The sequence below is a fragment of the Mixophyes fleayi genome, chromosome 12 (genome assembly GCF_038048845.1).
Source record: "Mixophyes fleayi isolate aMixFle1 chromosome 12, aMixFle1.hap1, whole genome shotgun sequence".
NCBI classification, from domain to species: domain Eukaryota; kingdom Metazoa; phylum Chordata; class Amphibia; order Anura; family Limnodynastidae; genus Mixophyes; species Mixophyes fleayi.
Window position 1 is genome coordinate 25,117,482 of NC_134413.1, and position 20,623 is coordinate 25,138,104.

The 20,623-nt window shown below is 41.1% G+C and overlaps 1 protein-coding gene across 1 annotated transcript in view; it reads right to left on the reverse strand.

Moving 5' to 3' along the window:
* Positions 1-20,623, reverse strand: part of SLC25A21 (solute carrier family 25 member 21) — a 306,693-nt gene that overhangs the window by 142,359 nt on the left and 143,711 nt on the right. The window contains exon 3 of the mRNA XM_075193076.1: positions 7,895-7,943. Within this exon, the coding sequence (XP_075049177.1) occupies positions 7,895-7,943 (49 nt within the window). The remainder of the gene's footprint in view (positions 1-7,894; positions 7,944-20,623) is intronic.

Here is a 20,623-nt window from a genome sequence, read left to right on the forward strand (position 1 = left end):
CCCTCCGCTCTGCCTGTGACCGCCGCCTCACTACTTCATTGATCATCTCTTCTCACTCCCGCCTCCAGGACTTTGCCCGGGCTGCTCCCCTGCTGTGGAACAATCTTCCACGTTCCATCAGGTTGGCATCTACTCTCAAAAGCTTCAAGCTTAAAAATGCATCAAAGTCAATTTTGCTCAATGGGTTTCTCTCTGAAAATTTAGCAGAATATATTAAACCATGTCATACCAGCCAATATCCATTATTCCATGTGAAGCAATTTTGCATTGGAAAATTTGATATTGGTGACAAGGGGCATACATGAATAAATAGCAATGGTGCTGCCAGATCTTTTGCTTAGTATTTCATTTTTTGGGGAGGGCGTTTTTGAAGTGGGATACCTGTACAGTTTTTATAACTATCCACTACATTAGCTGAGCTGTGCCGATTACCTTGATCACGTTGCTATAATCTCCTACTTCTACAAACAATAAAAATCTCAAAAGTGAAAATGGTTTTATTTAATATTTCAATGTCTATTACCCAAGACGACTTGTCATTGTGATCATTCCGACTACCACCTACTTAGTACAGCACTGGTACCGGCAAGTATATTTTTAACTAAATATAGGAAACTACCAAACTGGCTTCTCTGTTAAGGTAAAATAAAATATCCACAGACTCCAAAACGTGGCCAAATTCAAAAGAAAATGGTACAATGTTGCTTCTCATTACCAAGTAATAACCTTAACACTAAGCATCTGACATGGGGAGTAAACCACAATTCCTGTGGAATTTTGTTATACAAATTTTTTTTGATGAACTGACAACACCTTTTGTCTCCAACTCTTCAGACAGTGAGCTATCAGCAAGTGCTGGAATCCTGCCTTAATGTACTACATAGGAATGACAGCTGATCTGCTACTCATAGAAGCTCAACCATGCAATTCCACTGAGCTCTCATAAGTGGCAAGAAAATAGTGGTTTTAACAAAAATGACTGACGGGAGTACGGAGCAACTTGTTTCTATTTCAGGGCTTCACATGTAGCTCGTGGGCCTTCAAAGAGGTTGGTATTTAAATCTGTAGAGAATCTTTTTTTAAGCTTACTAATCTTGCACCACCTAAAAGTGTGTATCCTATACCCAGCACTGTGTCATCAGTGGTCTAGTGTGACATGCCCATATAACCCACGGAGCAGCTGAAATCAACAGTATAGAATGGGGGACAGCCAGATGGGTTATCAGTTGCCATCTCTAAAGATTTATATATGAATATTGTAGGTACCTAGTTCACAATTTCAGGATGGATCTGTAACCTTGACATGCAGGCAGTAGATGACTTCTGAACCACCTCACTTTTCTAGTCTATCTGTATTTACCACCACTTACAAGGCTCTCTCCCAGTCTACTGCCCCTTTTATCTCTAACCTCCTCTCCATTCACACTCCTGCTCGCTCCCTGCGCTCGGCCAATGACCGCCGCCTCTCCTCCACTCTGATCACCTTTTTCCACTCCAGAATCCAAGACTTCTCCCGTGTGGCCCCCCTTCACTGGAATGACCTCCCTCGCTCCATCCGTCTCTCTCCTACTCTGTGCTCCTTCAAACGTGCACTCAAAACTCACCTGTTCCTCAAAGCCTACAAATCATCCACTTAACCACTCCATCTCCTCCGCTCGTTCTCCCCTCTCTCCTCCCGGCCCCCCCCCCTTCTCTCCCCCATGCCTCAACTGGCTCCCCTTGAGCCTGTTCTGTTTACCCTCCCTTAGTATGTAAGCTCGTATGAGCAGGGCCCTCATTCCTTCTGTCTCCATACCTGTTCTTCTGCTCCGTCTTTACTGCATTAGCCTGCCTGGAGTTTCTGAAGTATTGGTATTTTTTGTTTATTGTTCTGTACTGTTTCACCCTGTATAGTCTACTGTTTGTACGGTGTATGGCAACGTGAAATCTTGTAGCGCTTAACAAATAAATGATGATAATAAGAATATTTAGACTTTCCATGAGAACATATTTGTGATGTCACAAAAGGTAGAGTCAAATATATTCACTTTTGGTACCGCCTACCAGTGGTAAAACAGTACATTGCCGGGCCCAAAAGAAATATTTGATGCAGCTCTAGCGCCCCCCCCCCCCCCCCCCCAGGTCTCTCTCTCTCTGCTCTGAATAGACACCCCTCACCTCAAGGCCCTGTTGCAGCTGCAACCCCTGAAGTTCCGCCACTACAGACTACTGTGTTACTGGGATAACAGAATGCCTTCTGTTGACCACAAAGTTACACAGCCATAAGACAACTACTTTTATACAAAGGACAGAAAACCATTGTGACTTCTAATGTTTAGAAGCTACAATAAGAAGATTGTTATTCCTTATACACATTAGTGAAAGAGGAAGTGATAACAATATTAACATACAATATAATTTCTATAGAGCCCTAAGCGAGAAGAGCCCTAAATCCGATGGTAAGGGCTTCTCCCTATTTCACAAGAGACTAAGGGCCTGATTCATTAAGGAACTTAAATTAAGAAGTTTATTATTTAAGTCTCCTGGACAAAACCATGTTACAGTGCAAGGGGTGCAAATTAGTTTTCTGTTTTGCAGTTAAATACTGTCTGTTTTTTCATGTAGCACACAAATACTTGATAGCTTATTTGTACACTGAAATATAAAGTTGATATTTGAAACTTCTTAATTTAAGTTCCTTAATGAATCAGGCCCTAATTCGGCAAAAGCTATCACCAGGTATCAACGGAGATTGCCTTTGCCATCTGCCTACTGCAATAGCTTCCCCATAGGAAGATTATTTAAGAACTATCGCAGCGGTACCTAAGGATGGCGAGATTGCAGCAGTGATAGAGAGATATTTAACTCAATAAAGCATTTTTTCTATTTAAAGACCAGGCTTCCAGTGCAGTGCGTATGTATGAACTGGCAATGTCTGTGTCCACTGATTAAAGCTGTGTCCGTGTCTATAAGGAAGCTGCCTTACCTGTCCAGCCCACACTGTATTAATGTCAGTTGCACATTATAAACCAATCATTGCTCTACTCTATACAACCCTTCCGGAATGATACCACTACATTTAGATTCCCAAATAAGTTGACGATAGTAAACTGTATGCTGAATGACAATAGCAAGTGCAGTATGAATAAGCTTTGTGTACATTGAACTGACTGTTACACCCTATTGACAAATGTAATGTCAACCTCTCCTCATTATGCATAGTCTATCAAAACTGACACTAGATGAAGTATAGCACAGAGTGTGAATCAGCTAAGCTGCCTTTTCCCTACATATTCATACTGTACTGACCTCTACTTCACTTCATCCACAACAAATGAATCAATCACACTGATGTCAGAAACTTCAACCAAGCTGTCCTCTTATGATGAAGAATATTCGGGTGGAGTTTGGACGTGAATAACCCCTAAGGCTGTGACTGTGAGTCAGGAACGATTATTCTTTTATATTCTAATTCAGTTTTAATCCTGAGTAATCTGGGCACTTCACAATCAAAACTGTTTCATTATTTTAGCTTATCAAACTATATGGAAAAGTTGTATCTGGTATTATGAGGAAACAAGAAAATGTTATGTACCTGCCAGGCTAAACACTGGGACTGTATGCTGGATGAACCCCAGATAGGTTCCAGACACAGATTCTGATTTTGTTTCTACTTTGCATTCTGTACCTGTGGTTAGGTTGCATCATCATCATCACCATTTATTTATATAGCGCCACTGATTCCGCAGCGCTGTACAGAGATCTCATTCACATCAGTCCCTGCCCCATTGGAGCTTACAGTCTAAATTCCCTAACATACACACACACACAGAGACTAGGGTCAATGTTGACAGCAGCCAATTAACTTACCACTATGTTTTTGGACTGTGGGAGGAAACCAGAGCACCCGGAGGAAACCCACGCAAACACAAGGAAAACATACAAGCTCCACACAGATAAGGCCATGGTCGGGAATTGAACTCATGACCCCAGCGCTGTGAGGCAGAAGTGCTAACCACTGAGCCACCGTGCTGAAACTATTGCAGAAACTATTTTGTCACAAGTATCTCTTTACTTCTGTACAATGCTGTATAATATAGTAATGTTTTATGGTGTTAGATAAAGGAACAGATTTTCCTTTTTTGGTTAAATGTTCGTTATGTTCTTTACCCCTTTGTTTGACGGTGCACTTGTCAAAATATCTTTCTATTTTTTGCTTTCATACACAGTGCACATTTATGTTTTCTCTCAGTTTTGCTCATTTGGAATCATTAAGTATTATTAAAGAAAGTGCAGCACAAATACTGTTGTCCTGTGTCAGGATGGAGGTGTTGGATTCAACTGATCAGGGGAGTTCCTTGCCAAAAGCACTTTGTTTTGCACCACATTGTGCGTGAAGGATGAAGATCGGTGCGCGGAATTTTCCTCCCCGCAGGACTTGAATTCTCCAGCTGGTCAGAGGTGCTGAAAACCCAACCTTGCACATGAAGACCGGTGGTAGACATTATAACGAACACTTAAATTCCGACAGGAGTTTCAATGATATCTTAATCGAGACTGCGGCAGGAAATCAGACGTGTTGAAATACTGACTGACAGTTCTATTTATGCTATTAAGGGGACAATGCGAGGACCAGCAGGCTGTACAATGTTCAAACTTTCCTAAAAAAACCATTATGAAGCCGACAGCTCCTTGCATTGCCCCCTTAATAGCATGAATAGAACTGTTGCCCTTAGAAGCGACATAAAGCTCACTGTCGGTGTGTGTGTTTCTTGGAATTGTTCTATGTCAGTATTTTAACACGTCTCATTTCCGCCAATTGCAGCAGTCGTGATTAAGACATTGTTCAAACTCCTGTCGGAATTCAGATGTTCGCTATCACGTACCCCACCCCATGAAGACATATCCTTCTTTTACAGCAGCGTTTTCAAAGACTGGGGAATGAGCATGCACCATAAAATTAGCTTTCTTGGACGATTAAGTGCAATTGTGCAAATAAAAGAAAAGAGCAGTGTAGGTTCAGACTACGCGTAAAAGACCAGAGTGTGTCTACAAGACCAACTAGGTCTCACTTTATTATACAGTACTTTGACAACAGACCAAACCATCACTTAATTGGTGATAATGATACATGTTTATTGTTTAAAGATTAGTGAATGTAACAGATTTAAAAAAAAAAAAACAGCAATATCTGTGCAAACTTTTCCCATACAAAATCAATATATTGTTCTAAACATTGATGGGAAACCCAATAGACTTCAAGGGCCACATATTCAGCCCTCTAAACATCAAAAGGGCCACATTACTGTTAATTTCAATAATAATATAGAAAACGGTTCCAAAAAACATTGGCATTCCCACATCACATTTTCCAAAATCAACCCACATGCCCATCTACTCCAAAATTCCACCACATGCCACTCAGACCCCCACTGGTCACAACATTCCCTCACAAACCTTTAGGTCCCACATGTACGGCAAAAGATCTCCCACATTTCACTCAGTCCTCCTCGTATAACTATTAAACCTCCCCCACATGCACCTCAGACCTCCCCACATGCTCATCCCCACATCCCCTCACTTCCTTACACAGCTGGAGCCCACAGAGGACGGAGAGAGAGCACATGGTGCAGAATGCACTGTACTAACTCTATAATATATCGGGAGCAGCCATGCTGGGGGCAGCCAGGTGAAGACGCGGAGGGCCACCTGTTGCCCACCACTGTTTGAATGATTATGTTTAAATTAATACAGACCTTAAAATTGTGTATAATTTAAATTCATGTTCAAAGGATCAACTAGAAACCTCCAATTTGTCAAACATTTTATACCAGAACTTTTTTTTATATTCAGAGACATAAAACTCTAAAATCAGTGACTTGGAAAAACAAGCGCCATAGCAGTTGTAAAAGTAAGCGTGGCTTACAATAAGATCAGTGGTTATAGAAAGGAAGAGACATATTAATAAGACACCATTCAGTTCATATTGTATTAACAAATTAATATTATAGTACTCAAAATATCTAGGAACATGTGGTCTATGTATCTAGATCTAGAAATTTTAGGATTAAAGCGATATCTACCTCTGTTTATCTATTTATAGGTCTGGGGGAGATTTTTTTTTTTTTAAAAAAAAATAAAAAAATAGCAAATCCCTTTCTTTGAATAGCTTCTGAGAGTTAATGTGTCTGATTTTTCACACAATATTAATAAGAATCCAGCATAACAATTCACCAGGAAATCACTTGTCACGCCTCAGTGATGTCACAGGATCCTAGCAAAATGATAGGCTGAATATTGGAGCGGATCACACAAAAGTGTACCTGCTGCCTACACAGTTACTTAATGGGACTTTCCATAAGTGACAGGTAATGTCATGTCTGAGGGATATCTTGTGAATCAATGAGTATTGCTTTAGCTGGATGCCTCAACTGTGTGCAGGTTACCATTACACTCTTCTTATTAAAGAGGCCCACAGTTTAACTTTCACAAATGAGCCATGAAAGTAAAATACATTGTTAGCCTGATATCCCACTGCCCCTCTGTTATAAGTAAAATATTACCTTCCCACTCAACTATAAATAGTTGCAACTCTGTGTATGAATCTACCAATTATACTGTGCATTATGTAGTGCAAGTCTGCCTAGCTGTCAGTCACTGTCTGCTTGTTTAGCTAAAGAAGTGACCTCCCCCCTAATATAGCAAAAGCAGTGACAGAGAGCATGGTAGACTAATTTAGTTCAGTATGGACATAGTTATTTCATGGATATTATTCAGCTCAGTAATACACATACTTGCCAACTTCGGCAAGTTGGCATCCGGGGGGAGGTGGGCATGTGGGGTGGAGCACAAAGAATCGCGTCAATCACATCATAAATCCCACCCCCACTACTTAACTAAACACAGTGTCCAGGATTCGGGAGGTTGCCCTACTCTCCCGGGAGTCCGACTCCCAGAAATTCGTGAGTCTCTGGATATTCCGGAAGAGTAGGCAACTATGGTAATAAATAGCCTTTAATATATATTAATGCCAAATAGTGGCTTTACTATTTATTTAAGCCCTGCTTTCCCTTCTCAATAAAGATGACATGTAAATACGTATCAAGTTTACAAAGTGAACATGAATGTACTGTATTAGATCTATGATGTTATCTCACAAAAATGCACAGGCAATAGCATAATTAAATTCACTGAAACGATAAGGACACTTTTGTGGGATTTTTAAAGAAGGGATAAATGTATATAACCCTATGCTAGCTCTAATCACTAGTTAGATACACTCTCTAGCAGAATGTATCTAACTAGTACCTTTTTGTGAATAGCCTCTATGTTCAGGGGTTTGTGCTGACTTTTACATGCTAATCATGCTAGTTAAACCAGATAAGGTTTGTGATGCAACATTGAGGACTGGATGTATCCATTACACCCTATCCACTGAAAACTGAGATTCCTCACAGTCAGGGCCGGATTTACCACTATGCAACCTAGGCAATTGCCTAGGGCCCAGCGGTCCCCAGAGGGCCCTCCAAGGGCCGGCGGTGAGACCAACCTTTAAAAATGGGCCACTACTTATGGGCCAGTGCTATGTGCTTGCCCCCTTGGGCTAAAGTCTGCCAGCCAGCCCCTGAATAGGGGTATATGTTATGCTAAAAACTATAGTGCAATGGATTTTTTCAGGGAGGGGGCCCCAAACCAGTATCTTGCCTAGGGCCCCATGAGGTCTAAATCTGGCTCTGCTCACAGTAAGGTATTGCCTAGATATTCTCTGCTAGTGAGTGTATCTAAACAACAATTAGAGATGTTTCATGTGACTGGTGCCAGAGAGACGGCACAGTGCTGATAACTGACTACTGGTGTCTGCAGTTTGTTCACTGTTCATGCTCAAAACAAGCAACAAGTTCTAACAAGGACTTACCGGGTTTTCACCACGTCCAGTGGGTGCATCAGACAGATTTCCACCAGGCCTGTGAAAGAGAGACATGTGTGACCATTAAAACAGAACATGTAGGTACAGAATAAAACTGGCATCATCACACTCCTCCCTCTTGCATTGTTTTTCCCAGGATATGGGTCTTCGAAGAAATAAAATTTCCAGTGCAACTAACACATTGTATACAAAAATATAAGCCCTGCAACTAGATGCTGGGAAAACGTGGCAGAAAACCAGGAGTAATGCATGGTGTGTTTTTTTTTTTTTCATTTTACAACAGGTTCAACTAGATGACATCCAAACAATCACTATGACGCCACTCAGAGGAGCAGGGATATCAATAGCGGAATCATAATATTGTTTTTTCTCGATAATTTGTTCTAAAAAATCCAGATGATACATAAGGTTATAAACATACAGGCACTACAGAGTGAAAAATGATCCCTGAGACAGCTAAAATGCTGTCATTTAAAAGGTAAATCAGTGCAGACTGCATTCTTTGCTCTGCAGGATCCCATTACATTGCTGATAACTGATAACAGATGTTATCTCCTTTCACTTCACCTATTAAAGACAATGCATTAAGAACTGGCAACGTATCATCACCTGTCAGGGATGGAAAGTCCCGTCAAGTAACAGTGAAGTTTAATGTGTACCTGTCTACTAGACAAAACTGAATTTGTCATTTTGTGGCCTGCCCCATCAATCTGCCTATCAGTGCCCTAAGAACCAGTGGTTTCAGACATTAGGCCAATAAATATTGCTTCTGCCCATGCAAATGGCTGCTTCCACTGTAAGGTGCCAGGTATACCTTAACCAATGCCAAATTTGTTGCTGAAGTTGCATTAGAAATATTCTTCACTGTACTATTCAGGCAGATGCATGGTCAGATATACAAACAAAGGAAATGGTTTAAAATGATTCCTCTCTGTGCTGGGCAGCACCGTGGCTAAGTGGTTAGCACCTCTGCCTCACAGCTCTGGGGTCATGAGTTAAATTCTGACCATGGCCTTATGTGTGAGGAGTTTGTATGTTCTCTCTGTGTTCGCGTGGGTTTCCTCCGGGTGCCCTGGTTTCCTCCCATACTGCAAAAACATACTAGTAGGTTAATTGGCTGCTATCAAAAATTGACCCTAGTCTCTCTCTCTCTGTCTGTGTGTGTATGTTAGAGAATTTAGACTGTAAGCTCCAATGGGGCATGGACTGATGTGAATGAGCGCTGCGGAATCAGTATTTTGTACTTACAGAATGCCACCACATACAAACTGCCCATCAACCAATGGTCCAAGTCCATCAATATTTAGGTTATTTCTCCATAGTAAAAACAATATGAACTTGCATCAGCTTTTGCAATAAAGGAAAATAATTTGACTGAGGGTCTAGGACCCACTTCACTCATAACTATTAGGGTACAAACTACTCTCACAGCTTCCTCCATTTTGGTATATAATAATACAATGCTTCATCAAGCACATTTTTTAATGAAACATATACATTCCTACAGTGGTCGCTGTATGAAAAATGTATGGGGAATGTAGGTGAATGGAATCTGATAGTGTTACAATGAAGGCATCATTCCTATTTATAATCAGAACAATATATATTTTTTTTAAAACTCAATATAACATAATAAACACTAAAAAAATATGATCCACACGCCTCAATTTTACAATACACTGACCCTCATCACCACAACTCATTGAGCCCACTAATATGCCTAGCAGTAGTAATTTCACACCCAATAATATGCCCAGTAGAAATATCACCCCTTGTAATATCAATTTCTTGTACAGTAACATGCCAATCAGTAGTAAAATGTCCTTTTTCTAATAATTATGTAGAATACTTATTGTCCAGAAAGGTGTAATATGCCCAACGGGATGGAATATGTCCACTGATAATGTGCAAGATGTAATATGGAAGTAATAAAGCCCAATAGGAAGTAATAAAGCCCAGGATGCAGTTTGCTCCCGGCTTGATGTAATTTGCCTAGGAATAATGCCCAGTAAAATGTAAGCCACTCATAATGCCCAACAGGCAGCAATTTACTGAGCAAGATGTAATATAGGTGTACGCCCAGCATAATATAATTTGCCCATATATAATATACCAGTATTAATCCCAGCAGGATGCAGTTTGTTTCTAGAAAGATATCAGCCAATGATCGCCGACTCTCCTCCACTCTGATCACCTCTTCCCACTCTAGAATCCAAGACTTCTCCCGCGCTGCCCCCCTTCACTGGAACGACCTTCCTCGCTCCATCCGTCTCTCACCCAACCTGTGCTCCTTCAAACGGGCACTTAAAACTCACCTGTTCCTTAAGGCCTACCAACCATCCACTTAACCTCTCATCTCTTATGTTTCTCCCCTGGCCCCATTTTTTTCTCTCCCCTTTGCTTCACTGGCTCCCTTCTGTGCCTGATTTTGTTCACCCTCCCTTAGGATGTAAGCTCGTATGAGCAGGGCCCTCTTTCCTCCCGTCTCCATACCTGTTCTTCCGCTCCGTCTCTACTGTATTTGCCTGCCTGAAGTTTCTGAAGTATTGGTACTTTATGTTTAATGTTCTGTACTGTTTTACCCTGTATGGTCTACTGTTTGTACTGTGTACGGCGCTGCGGAAACCATGTGGCGCCTTACAAATAAACGATAATAATAATAATATGCCAGTGATAATGGCAAGCACGATATAACATATGTGCCACCTCTTGTTACATCCTGATTCTGCAGTGCTTCCATTATCTCCTGCTTTCCAGCATTGTCACTTTCAAAATGCAGTTCCTCCATTAAATTAAACCTCCCTCTCTCCCTATACTCAGCTGGAGAACAGAAGGACGGAGGCTGTAAGACACCGATATCCAACAGATCCAATTCAGATGCTGCCCTAGCAGCGCTTACCATCACTTATCAAATGGCATTGACTGCATGTCATCAAACAAAAATAATAGACTATAATAAATCCATTTCTCAGGCGAAAACGGGTGTTTTTTTCTGGAAATCAGAATTCTCCTTATTTAACAAACTAACCATCCTGGTGAAAGCTTTTTCTGGTTAATGCCAAGTCTTTGTGGCTCAGTCTTCCCCATGCAAAGCGGCAGCAAGTACCGCTGTTGTTCTTCTGTCACAATCACTCCTATCATTATATAAGGATTTTTGCATTTTACTTTTTTCTTACTATTTTTGCTACCATGTTATTAGTGTTTTCAGATATGAAAAGGAGTTGAAATGTATGCTACCATGCTACTAGTGTTTACAGATACGAGATGGAGCTGAGATGTATGCTACTATGCTACTAGTGTTTACAGAGACGAGAAGGAGTTGAGGTGTAGGCTACCATGCTACTAGTGTTTACAGATACGAGATGGAGCTGAGATGTATGCTACTATGCTACTAGTGTTTACAGAGACGAGAAGGAGTTGAGGTGTAGGCTACCATGCTACTAGTGTTTACAGATACGAGATGGAGCTGAGATGTATGCTACTATGCTACTAGTGTTTACAGAGACGAGAAGGAGTTGAGGTGTAGGCTACCATGCTACTAGTGTTTACAGATACGAGATGGAGCTGAGATGTATGCTACTATGCTACTAGTGTTTACAGAGACGAGAAGGAGTTGAGGTGTAGGCTACCATGCTACTAGTGTTTACAGATACGAGATGGAGCTGAGATGTATGCTACTATGCTACTAGTGTTTACAGAGACGAGAAGGAGTTGAGGTGTAGGCTACCATGCTACTAGTGTTTACAGATACGAGATGGAGCTGAGATGTATGCTACTATGCTACTAGTGTTTACAGAGACGAGAAGGAGTTGAGGTGTAGGCTACCATGCTACTAGTGTTTACAGATACGAGATGGAGCTGAGATGTATGCTACTATGCTACTAGTGTTTACAGAGACGAGAAGGAGTTGAGGTGTAGGCTACCATGCTACTAGTGTTTACAGAGAAGAGAAGGAGTTGAGGTGTAGGCTACCATGCTACTAGTGTTTACAGATAGGAGATGGAGTTGAGATGTACGCTACTATGCTACTAGTGTTTACAGATATGAGAAGAGGTTGAGGTGTAGGCTACCATGCTACTAGTGTTTATAGATACGAGAAGGAGTTGAGGTGTAGGCTACCATGCTACTAGTGTTTATAGATACGAGAAGGAGTTGAGGTGTAGGCTACCATGCTACTAGTGTTTACAGAGAAGAGAAGGAGTTGAGGTGTAGGCTACCATGCTACTAGTGTTTACAGATAGGAGATGGAGTTGAGATGTACGCTACTATGCTACTAGTGTTTACAGAGAAGAGAAGGAGTTGAGGTGTAGGCTACCATGCTACTAGTGTTTATAGATACGAGAAGGAGTTGAGGTGTAGGCTACCATGCTACTAGTGTTCTCAGCTATGAGAATGAATTGAAGTGTATGCCTAGTTGAAAGGCTAAGCACACTGAAGAGGTTACTTATTGGGGACTGTAAGTGATCAATGAGGAAAGGAATCTACAATACATAAAATTCCTAACATAACAAACCAGTTAAAGAGATTGAGGCTTAAGAATGATCTAGGGGAAAACAATTGTGCCTTTGGTGTTTTGCACCTGTCAATTCACAGGCAGGGTATCAGTGTGCCACATAGTTAATTTACTGATTGAAGTGGGAGTACTAGAGCCTATTTGTTCATTATCCAGGAATTTCGCAGAGACTCCTGAAATCCGGGTAGACCTCCCAAGCTCCTGGGAAAGCAGGCCAATCTCCCACATCCAGTGAAGTGGGCAAAATGGGAGCCTCCATGACGTAATGTGTCGAAAAAACGTAAAGTAAAAAGTAATAGAAAACCCACCAGTGCTCTACACCCAGATGCAGCTCAACTCTACCTCAAGCAACCATACACCAGTTGTGAAACAACAAAAATGACAACAAAATATCGAAAGGATTCCAGAGCCCCTGGTGACTCCCACATACATCAATTAATGTTACAACAAATATACTTATATTTCAGTTTGAATAAGTCCAGTTCTTGAAAGAGAGAAGATCTAGTGCAATATTGTATGAAAACGGGTATTTTTTATTAGAGCAAAATATTACGCAGTTTCAAAAGAAATGTGCAGAATAACCCTACCAGAGGAAATGTGGAGACCACGTAGTAAATACAGAACTTAAATCCTCCCTGGGGTAGGTAGGTAATGGATGGTCCAACCAAGTCCAAGCAGATAGCAGGTTAGAGTAAGAGCACCTCTCTCATCTTCCAACGTGTTTTGACTGGTAGGGCTAGATTTACTAAGCTGCGGGTTGAAAAAAGTGTGGATGTTGCCTATAGCAACCAATCAGATTCTAGCTGTCATTTTGTAGAAGGTACTAAATAAATGAAAGCTAGAATCTGGTTGGTTGCTATAGGCAACATCCCAATTTTTCAAACCCGCAGCTTAGTAAATCTAGCCCGTAGTCTTTTTCAAGGTGAGTGCACCTAATGGAAGTCAGAGTCCTAATGGAATCTCATATACGTCTTTGTATGTATGATTTGTATCTCAGTTTAACAGAAATACACTGTTCCTGAATTATATAAACACATGGCTGGAAAGCACAGTACAAAGACAGAAATGTATTGTTTAGTTACTTTGACCTAGTATACAACATAGCTTTAATGTGTTTTCTGCATTCAATACTATTATATTAAGAGGAAAGCTTTGTGTTGTAAACAGGACAATAGAAGGAGACAACTCATATAAACACATTGCTGAAAAACACAGGAGGAAGCCATTCAATTTAAAGTGCAGGGATGTAAAAAGCCCATAAATTAATGGTGGGAAAACCCCATTAGGTAACTTGCTGGTGAGGTTGCCTATCTCTGCAATGTGCAGCTTTATATTAATGTTTTCCAGCATTGGCTACTAATGTTTTTTACCAAGGTTCCCCCCCCCCCCCATGCCGGTAGCTAGGGGTCAGCAGTACTGACAGCATCCCCCACAGCCAGGTGAGCCTGCAGTGACAGATGCAAACAGGCAGCTTGTAATTAGCTGGATTTCAGCCAAGCCAAATATTTCAGATCAGTTTCCTTAACAATCCGCTTTAATCATTTATTAATAGACTTTCTGGCTGGGATACAAAAGGTGAGGTTGAAATAACAGAAGAAGAAGAATGCCAACCAATAAATCATTGCAAGCTTGCGTTGCTGACACAGGGCTAACCTCTTCAAGCGCACCTCGGGCCACAAATGGGGCAAGCCAACCAATCTGCCACTTCCTCCATGCCTGATCATAGAGAAGACACTGCTAAACAGGGCCATCTTTTCCATTGGGCATGATGGGCAGGTGCCCGGGGCAAGGGGACCCCATAGGCAGGGCTCTTAATTAGAATAATCCCGCAAAAAAAAAAACTGCAATAAAAACCTACAAGGGTCACTGAGCAAGTACATCTATCTATCTATCTCTATATATCTATATCTATATCTCTATACCTCTCTCTCTTTCATATATATATATATATATATATATATATATATATATATATAGGGGCCCCGGTGCACTGCTTTGCCCGGGGGCCCATAATATTGTTAAGATGGCCCTGCTGCTAAAGGGTCCTAACCAGGTTAGAAACCAGTGATATGTGGTGGAACTCAACATTTTCATTTTAAGTATAGTATATACTCAGAGCTGCCACCATAAATTGCAGGGCCCAGTACAAATTTAACAGACAGGGTCCCCCTCTTTCCTTCTCTCACCCCACCCTCATATTCTCTACCCAATATTTGCCTCCTGCCCCCCAATCTCTAGAGTCACCCCCCATCCCCGGTTCCATCTAACCCCTGCAGTAGTTTACTTACCCCTCTGTGTCGTCTTGCTGTCTCCTTTCGGCTTCTCTCCAATGACAGCGCTCTGACATTATTAATTACATGACATCAGTGATGCTGCAGGGAGCCTCTCTACCTTGTGGAGGCTCTCTGTCCAGGAGCCGGGCACCTGGGGGGCTGGGACTGGAGCATATGAGGGCCCAGTAGTGCATCCCTAATTACACGCAGAGGTCTCAACCAACCTCTCAGGAGAAGATGCTGCCTAGAAATAATAATTATTAAATTGACCTCCCTAATGCAAAGGCATGACGAAGCCATCTCAATCATACTGCTGGGGGGTATCACACTAACTACCTTTTTGCCACCAATAGAGCATTAAAAGATCAGCTACTTAGCCATTTTTAACTTTCTATCTTTTTTGCAGGTTGAGGTGTCTGCATTGCTGGGCAGTGTTGTTTCCAGGACCGGACGGGTTGCTATAACAGAAGCCATGTAGGAGTGTGGTGGTATGATGTAACTGGCTAAGTGGCCCACTTTTGTTATGCTCTGGCTCAGCCTTCTTGGAAAGTGTTCCTAAGAGGCAAAGTTCTGAGTGAGTACTGATAAAGCTTTGAGTGCCAAGGTACACAAAGCGCACTGAAGCGGTCCATGGCTGTGGCCTCAGTCAGCCATTTTTTTAAGCTATTGCTATCAATGACTTCAATAGGTTGACCAAGGGTGGCCATTTTGGGTGTTTGTAGAGGTGTGAAAAGTGGAGATACGCCAAGGGGACGGATAGAAACTACAGAGTGTAAGTGAAGCGGACAGTATTGAAGAATGGTTTTGCCGAAATTCTGAAGAGGGTGTTAATAAGCAACATTAAGAGGGATATAAAAGAAAAAGTAAGACTGGATAGTGACAGAGAAGAAGAAGGAGATTCTTACGTACATGTCACACTGCAGAACACCTTTCTGTTCTTCAATCTGGTTATGTGCTATAGAGAGCTGTGATGGTAGTTAAGTGGTGAAAGATTACACTTTTCTTTATTGCATTCGGCCTGACAATCTGTGGTTTCAGATAAAGTAATAAATATATTTTTTCCCAGCTACATGATGAAATAGGGCAATGATGAATGTTTGGGCTGAAGTTTTAGTGATTTAGGCGCCTTAGGTTTGGGGTTGCAGATTTTGATAAAGTGCACACTGCTTACCTAATACAAAATAGAACAGAAAGGCGTGTAAATGTTTGAATACAAATATGAATCTGAATTTATAGTTTTATTTATTGTGCAGATCTTCACTCTTATCTCCCCTCCACATTGTCACCATTTGGTTCCCTGAGATAAGGTCGCACTTACAGCTGCTGTAAAACGATTATAATAAGACCTTGTTTGCTTTACATTATAGCTGCGCTGGAGCCATTATTGGGGACAATGGGCGGCTAAACAAGAATGTTGTAAAACTTGCACTGCTTACAAAGGGAGACTACACTATTTGACAGCAATTAGCTCTCTCTTTAAATAAATTGCAAATAATAGCTGAAAATATGAATGGAGAATTACATTCAGCATAGAGGCCACAATTTCCATATGCAGCTATACTAGTACTAAATGAATTTGAAAATCTAAATAGTTCAGCTTTCAACCAATCAGATACATGGGGGTATATTTACTAAACTGTGGGTTTGAAAAAATGGAGATGTTGCTTATAGCAACCAATCAGATTATAGTTATAATTAATTTAGTACATTCTACAAAATGATAGCTAGAATCTGATTGGTTGCTATAAGCAACAACTCCGCTTTTTCAAACCCACAGTTTAGTAAATATACCCCATGGTCTTTTTTGTAGAAATGTTTTTCTCCCTCTGGCTTGGATGGGTTACAAGCAGTCAGCACTTGACCTTCACAAGCTATCATAGTCCTGAATAGCCTCCTCTGGCTCCATCACTGAGCTCCAGAGAGACAGGCTCGTTATGTTTTACAGGAGCTGGTAACCACATGCAAAAAAAAAAACAACGAAAAAAGAACAACAAAACACTAAAAAACAAAACACAACTATTTGGTTCCATAAGTGTAAATAATTTATCAATTAAAACCAAAAATTATAATATCCCTTTAGGTGACCCCACAGAGCGATATAAATTGCTCTGGGTATAGTGATTTGGGACCCCTAAAGTATCTGCAGGCAGAGAGGCTACTGTTAGGTCAGAGAAGGTAATCTGCTGTCTGATACGAAGAAGAGACAGGAATCCAATGGTAAAGAGTCACCTAAACATGGATTTAGGAAAAGACAGGGGCCATGCGTAGCCATCAGTACTAAAATGATCAATTTTATATACATCCTTTTATTTAATGCTAGTTAAACACATGTAAACAGATGTGAAAATAAAACCCATTGTACCAATTGTGACCATATAGATTTGCGTTTTTACATTGCACATTTTTAACATGTTTCTAGAAATAATATTATTAACAAGACAAAATTGAGTATCTACATTGCATCTTGGAATCTATCTGAGGCTGTCAATCCATGGTCCAGCAATCAATTCTGTGGGCTACCCAAACCCTACTTCTCTCACTTCCCTACTGCCAAGTGTTATACGCAGCTTCAACAATGTATTTTGCGTACACTGGTTTGCACAAATTGCACTTTTGATAACTTTAAAAGCCAAATTTCAGTTTGTACATTCTATTGTTTAAATGTAATTACTGGGTGTATTTAAGTTTGCAATAACTAAATTTCCATAAAATATTACACAAGATCTACTATATTCTTTTTTTCCAACTAGTAAAATGCTTAACAGTTGATGTTCACCTATTGCAATGTCCCCCATAACAATAAATCTAAAAACCTTGTAAATAAATAACAGACACAGAGACCAGAGTTTGGCCAAATACAGGTCATAGTTGATCAAAACATACAAAATGTGATTGATGAGCATAAGTAGCTCAGTTAGCACCAATGTCCACCATAACACAACAAAGACTATTTACCCTCTATATATAAACAAACAGGGGTCATTTTCCTCTCACAGTACACCCTTACCAAACATTGGGTATCCATTAACCCCCAAAAATTCCAGTTTCTGCGTCCTTTTTGGGCGACCGAACGCAACCAACCAAGCACGCCTATGAGGACGGTGCCTGTATCCAAAATCAATGCCTGAGTCTTCGAAGGGAGATGTACTTGTCAGCTACATAACTTAAACCAATGTGTGCCCATTAGATATTGACCGTGGACTGCTGGTTTTCAGCTGACATACACACCATTCATGCCACCTTGTCTCTGAACCACAAAATTAGCCCAACACGACACCAGATCTGCTTAGTCGAAAATTATCCATGACTATCAACCAGCTGTTGGAACCCAATACACCCTTGAACCAAGGCCGCCAGACTTGATCCTCCGGCACTCACCACTACCATTGTGTGTTGGCAAACAAAACACACGTCAACGAACCTCCCGAAACCTGAATGTGGCAGACAATTTATACTAGACCACCCACCCCCTCCAAAAGACATTGGAAACCCAAAGCACCCAACATAAAACCATTAATGCAGGGACGGGAGGGTGGGAAACTCGTCACAGAAAAAGAGGGAGATCGACATCCAAGCAGGGTCATTTATAATGTGGCATTCTAAGTAAACTCCCGCGGTGTCATACCAAGGGAGTATCCCAGCTAACCTGACATGCCCACTTTAACCCCATCAGGGAAAGGCGCCAACTATAGTTTGGATACAAGCCAAAGCCTTTTAATTTCTTTCAGGCTGAGATATACTTCAGAGGTCGAAGTGGAAATTTAGAAGTGGCAGTATGGAAAATGTAAGGGAATAGAATGCAATAGTTTTACAATGAAGGCAGTAGGAGAAGTGGCAGTATGTAATAACACTATATAAACCCTCTGCTGCCTGAGTTATAATAATGTCTGCACTGTGTAGTAAGAGGAAAAAATGTACACCAAAACCACAAATCAGATGTCATACACCGTTTGCTGTATTGTGCACAGGAATATGAAAATAGTCGTTTTTTTGTTCATACTTTCTTGTAGTGAAGAATGCACAATGTGTAATGTAACAAAACAAATCTTGAAACAAACAAAAGATGAAATTATCTATATGAAGAATAATTCTGTTTATAGTATGTAAATATGAACAAAGTGAAGCTTAAAATCTATACCATACTTGTCAACTTTGGCAACTGGTTTTCTGGGAGGTCCAGGGGACAGGTGGGTGGGGTTAGGTGAATTGCGTCACTAAGCCACACCCCTTAATTTTAACTTATCGAACTGGCAGGGATCTGGGATGTCGCCTTGGTCTCCCGGGAGTCTGGGAGGATTCCCAGAAACTCGGGAGTCTCCCAGACATTCTGGGAGAGTAGGCATATATTATCTATATTCCTTAACAAAAAAAACACACAGACACTAGGGTTGGTTTTGTCAGAAGCCTTTTTACTATATTTTTGTGTGTGGGGGGAGGGGGTAACTGGATTACCTGGAGGAAATCTATGAAAAAAAGGGAGAACATACAACCTCCACACAGATAGGACCTTGGTCAGAATCCATGGCCCCAGCGTTGTGAGACAGCAATGCTCACCAAAAGGTCAGGGCAATAGGCAAAGAGGCAAGGTCCAAGGTACAGGCGAGGGTCACAACAGAGGGTCAGCCAAAGTCAGGAGACAAACAGCAGGTCAGCAAATAGCACAGACTGTGAACGCTATAACCGGCAGGGAGGATAAGCACTCCCTGCCTTAACTACAAAAAGTAGCCAATCAGAGCCCTGCCCTACAAGTATCCCCAGAGGCAGCCTAATTAATAACCACTGATTAATTAGGCCTCAGGCTGTTTAACAATATGCACACGTGCCCGGCTGGCAGTGTTGCCAGGACACGGTGCTACTTAGAAAGCGTCCCAACCGTTGCCATGGTGACAGTTGGGATGGCGAAAACTGGAAGTGCCGTCCTGGCTGTTGTTATGACAGATGGGACGCAGCTGGAGAAGGTGAACCGGAGATTGCTGCGGCTCGTAACAATAATAGACAACAGCAAACATAACCTAGTCATCACCTACTGGGAGGGCGATCTTCCCTCAGGTGACACAAACTAGGGTGATTTTTGTTTTACTCCACCTGCCCAGTGGACATTTTCTATCTCATTGGAAATACCACCCTATACAACAATGGATAAATGGTTGTCAAGAGAAACCTCAACATAGCTATTTACTTGTGGTTTTTTTGTGAAAAAAATAAAAAATAAAATTGAATGCCTGTGGGTAAGTTGCGTTAGAGTGGAAAAGGTTAGGTCAGACAGCTTTATATAGGTTTACTCATTACTATTGGATACTATATACTGTGTTGCTTCATCTAATACAAGCATTCAGTGCTTAGGTCTAAAAACTAGATCAAATCTGCGAAACCCAAGGGCCGCAATTAATGTAGTTGCAAAGACTTGTGGTCAGTTTGGTCTAAAACAAATTTGCTACCAAAATCCGTGTGTGCACGAGTAATTAAATACATCTGAGATTGACCAATACGTCTCTCCAACTGTCCCAACAAAATGAGTTTAATAGATGGTTCTTGCCACTGCTGATCGCCTATTAGCTAACTCCACTGTGGTTTGTCCGATGACCCTGCAATGCATAGCCTGGACCAAGTGGTTAAGAGAACCCTGAAGATAAAATGCAGTTAAATATTTCCAATGTCACAAATCTGTTACTGTCTTGGACAAACAATACATATAAATAAAAAGCTGTAGACGTACAATTTGCCTTCATCACCTTTGTGGATTACAAGTGGGAGGTGAAGGCTTTAGTGATGTGACATACCAACGCCATCCTACACAGAGCGACTCCAGATGCTTGCCTGAAATCCAGCAAGTGAACCAAAAACTAGTCCCCTAAACATGATCACTTGTTTATAAATGCTACAGACTACCTTAGAGGGTACAATACTAAGAAAAAAGTAAAAAACATTAAT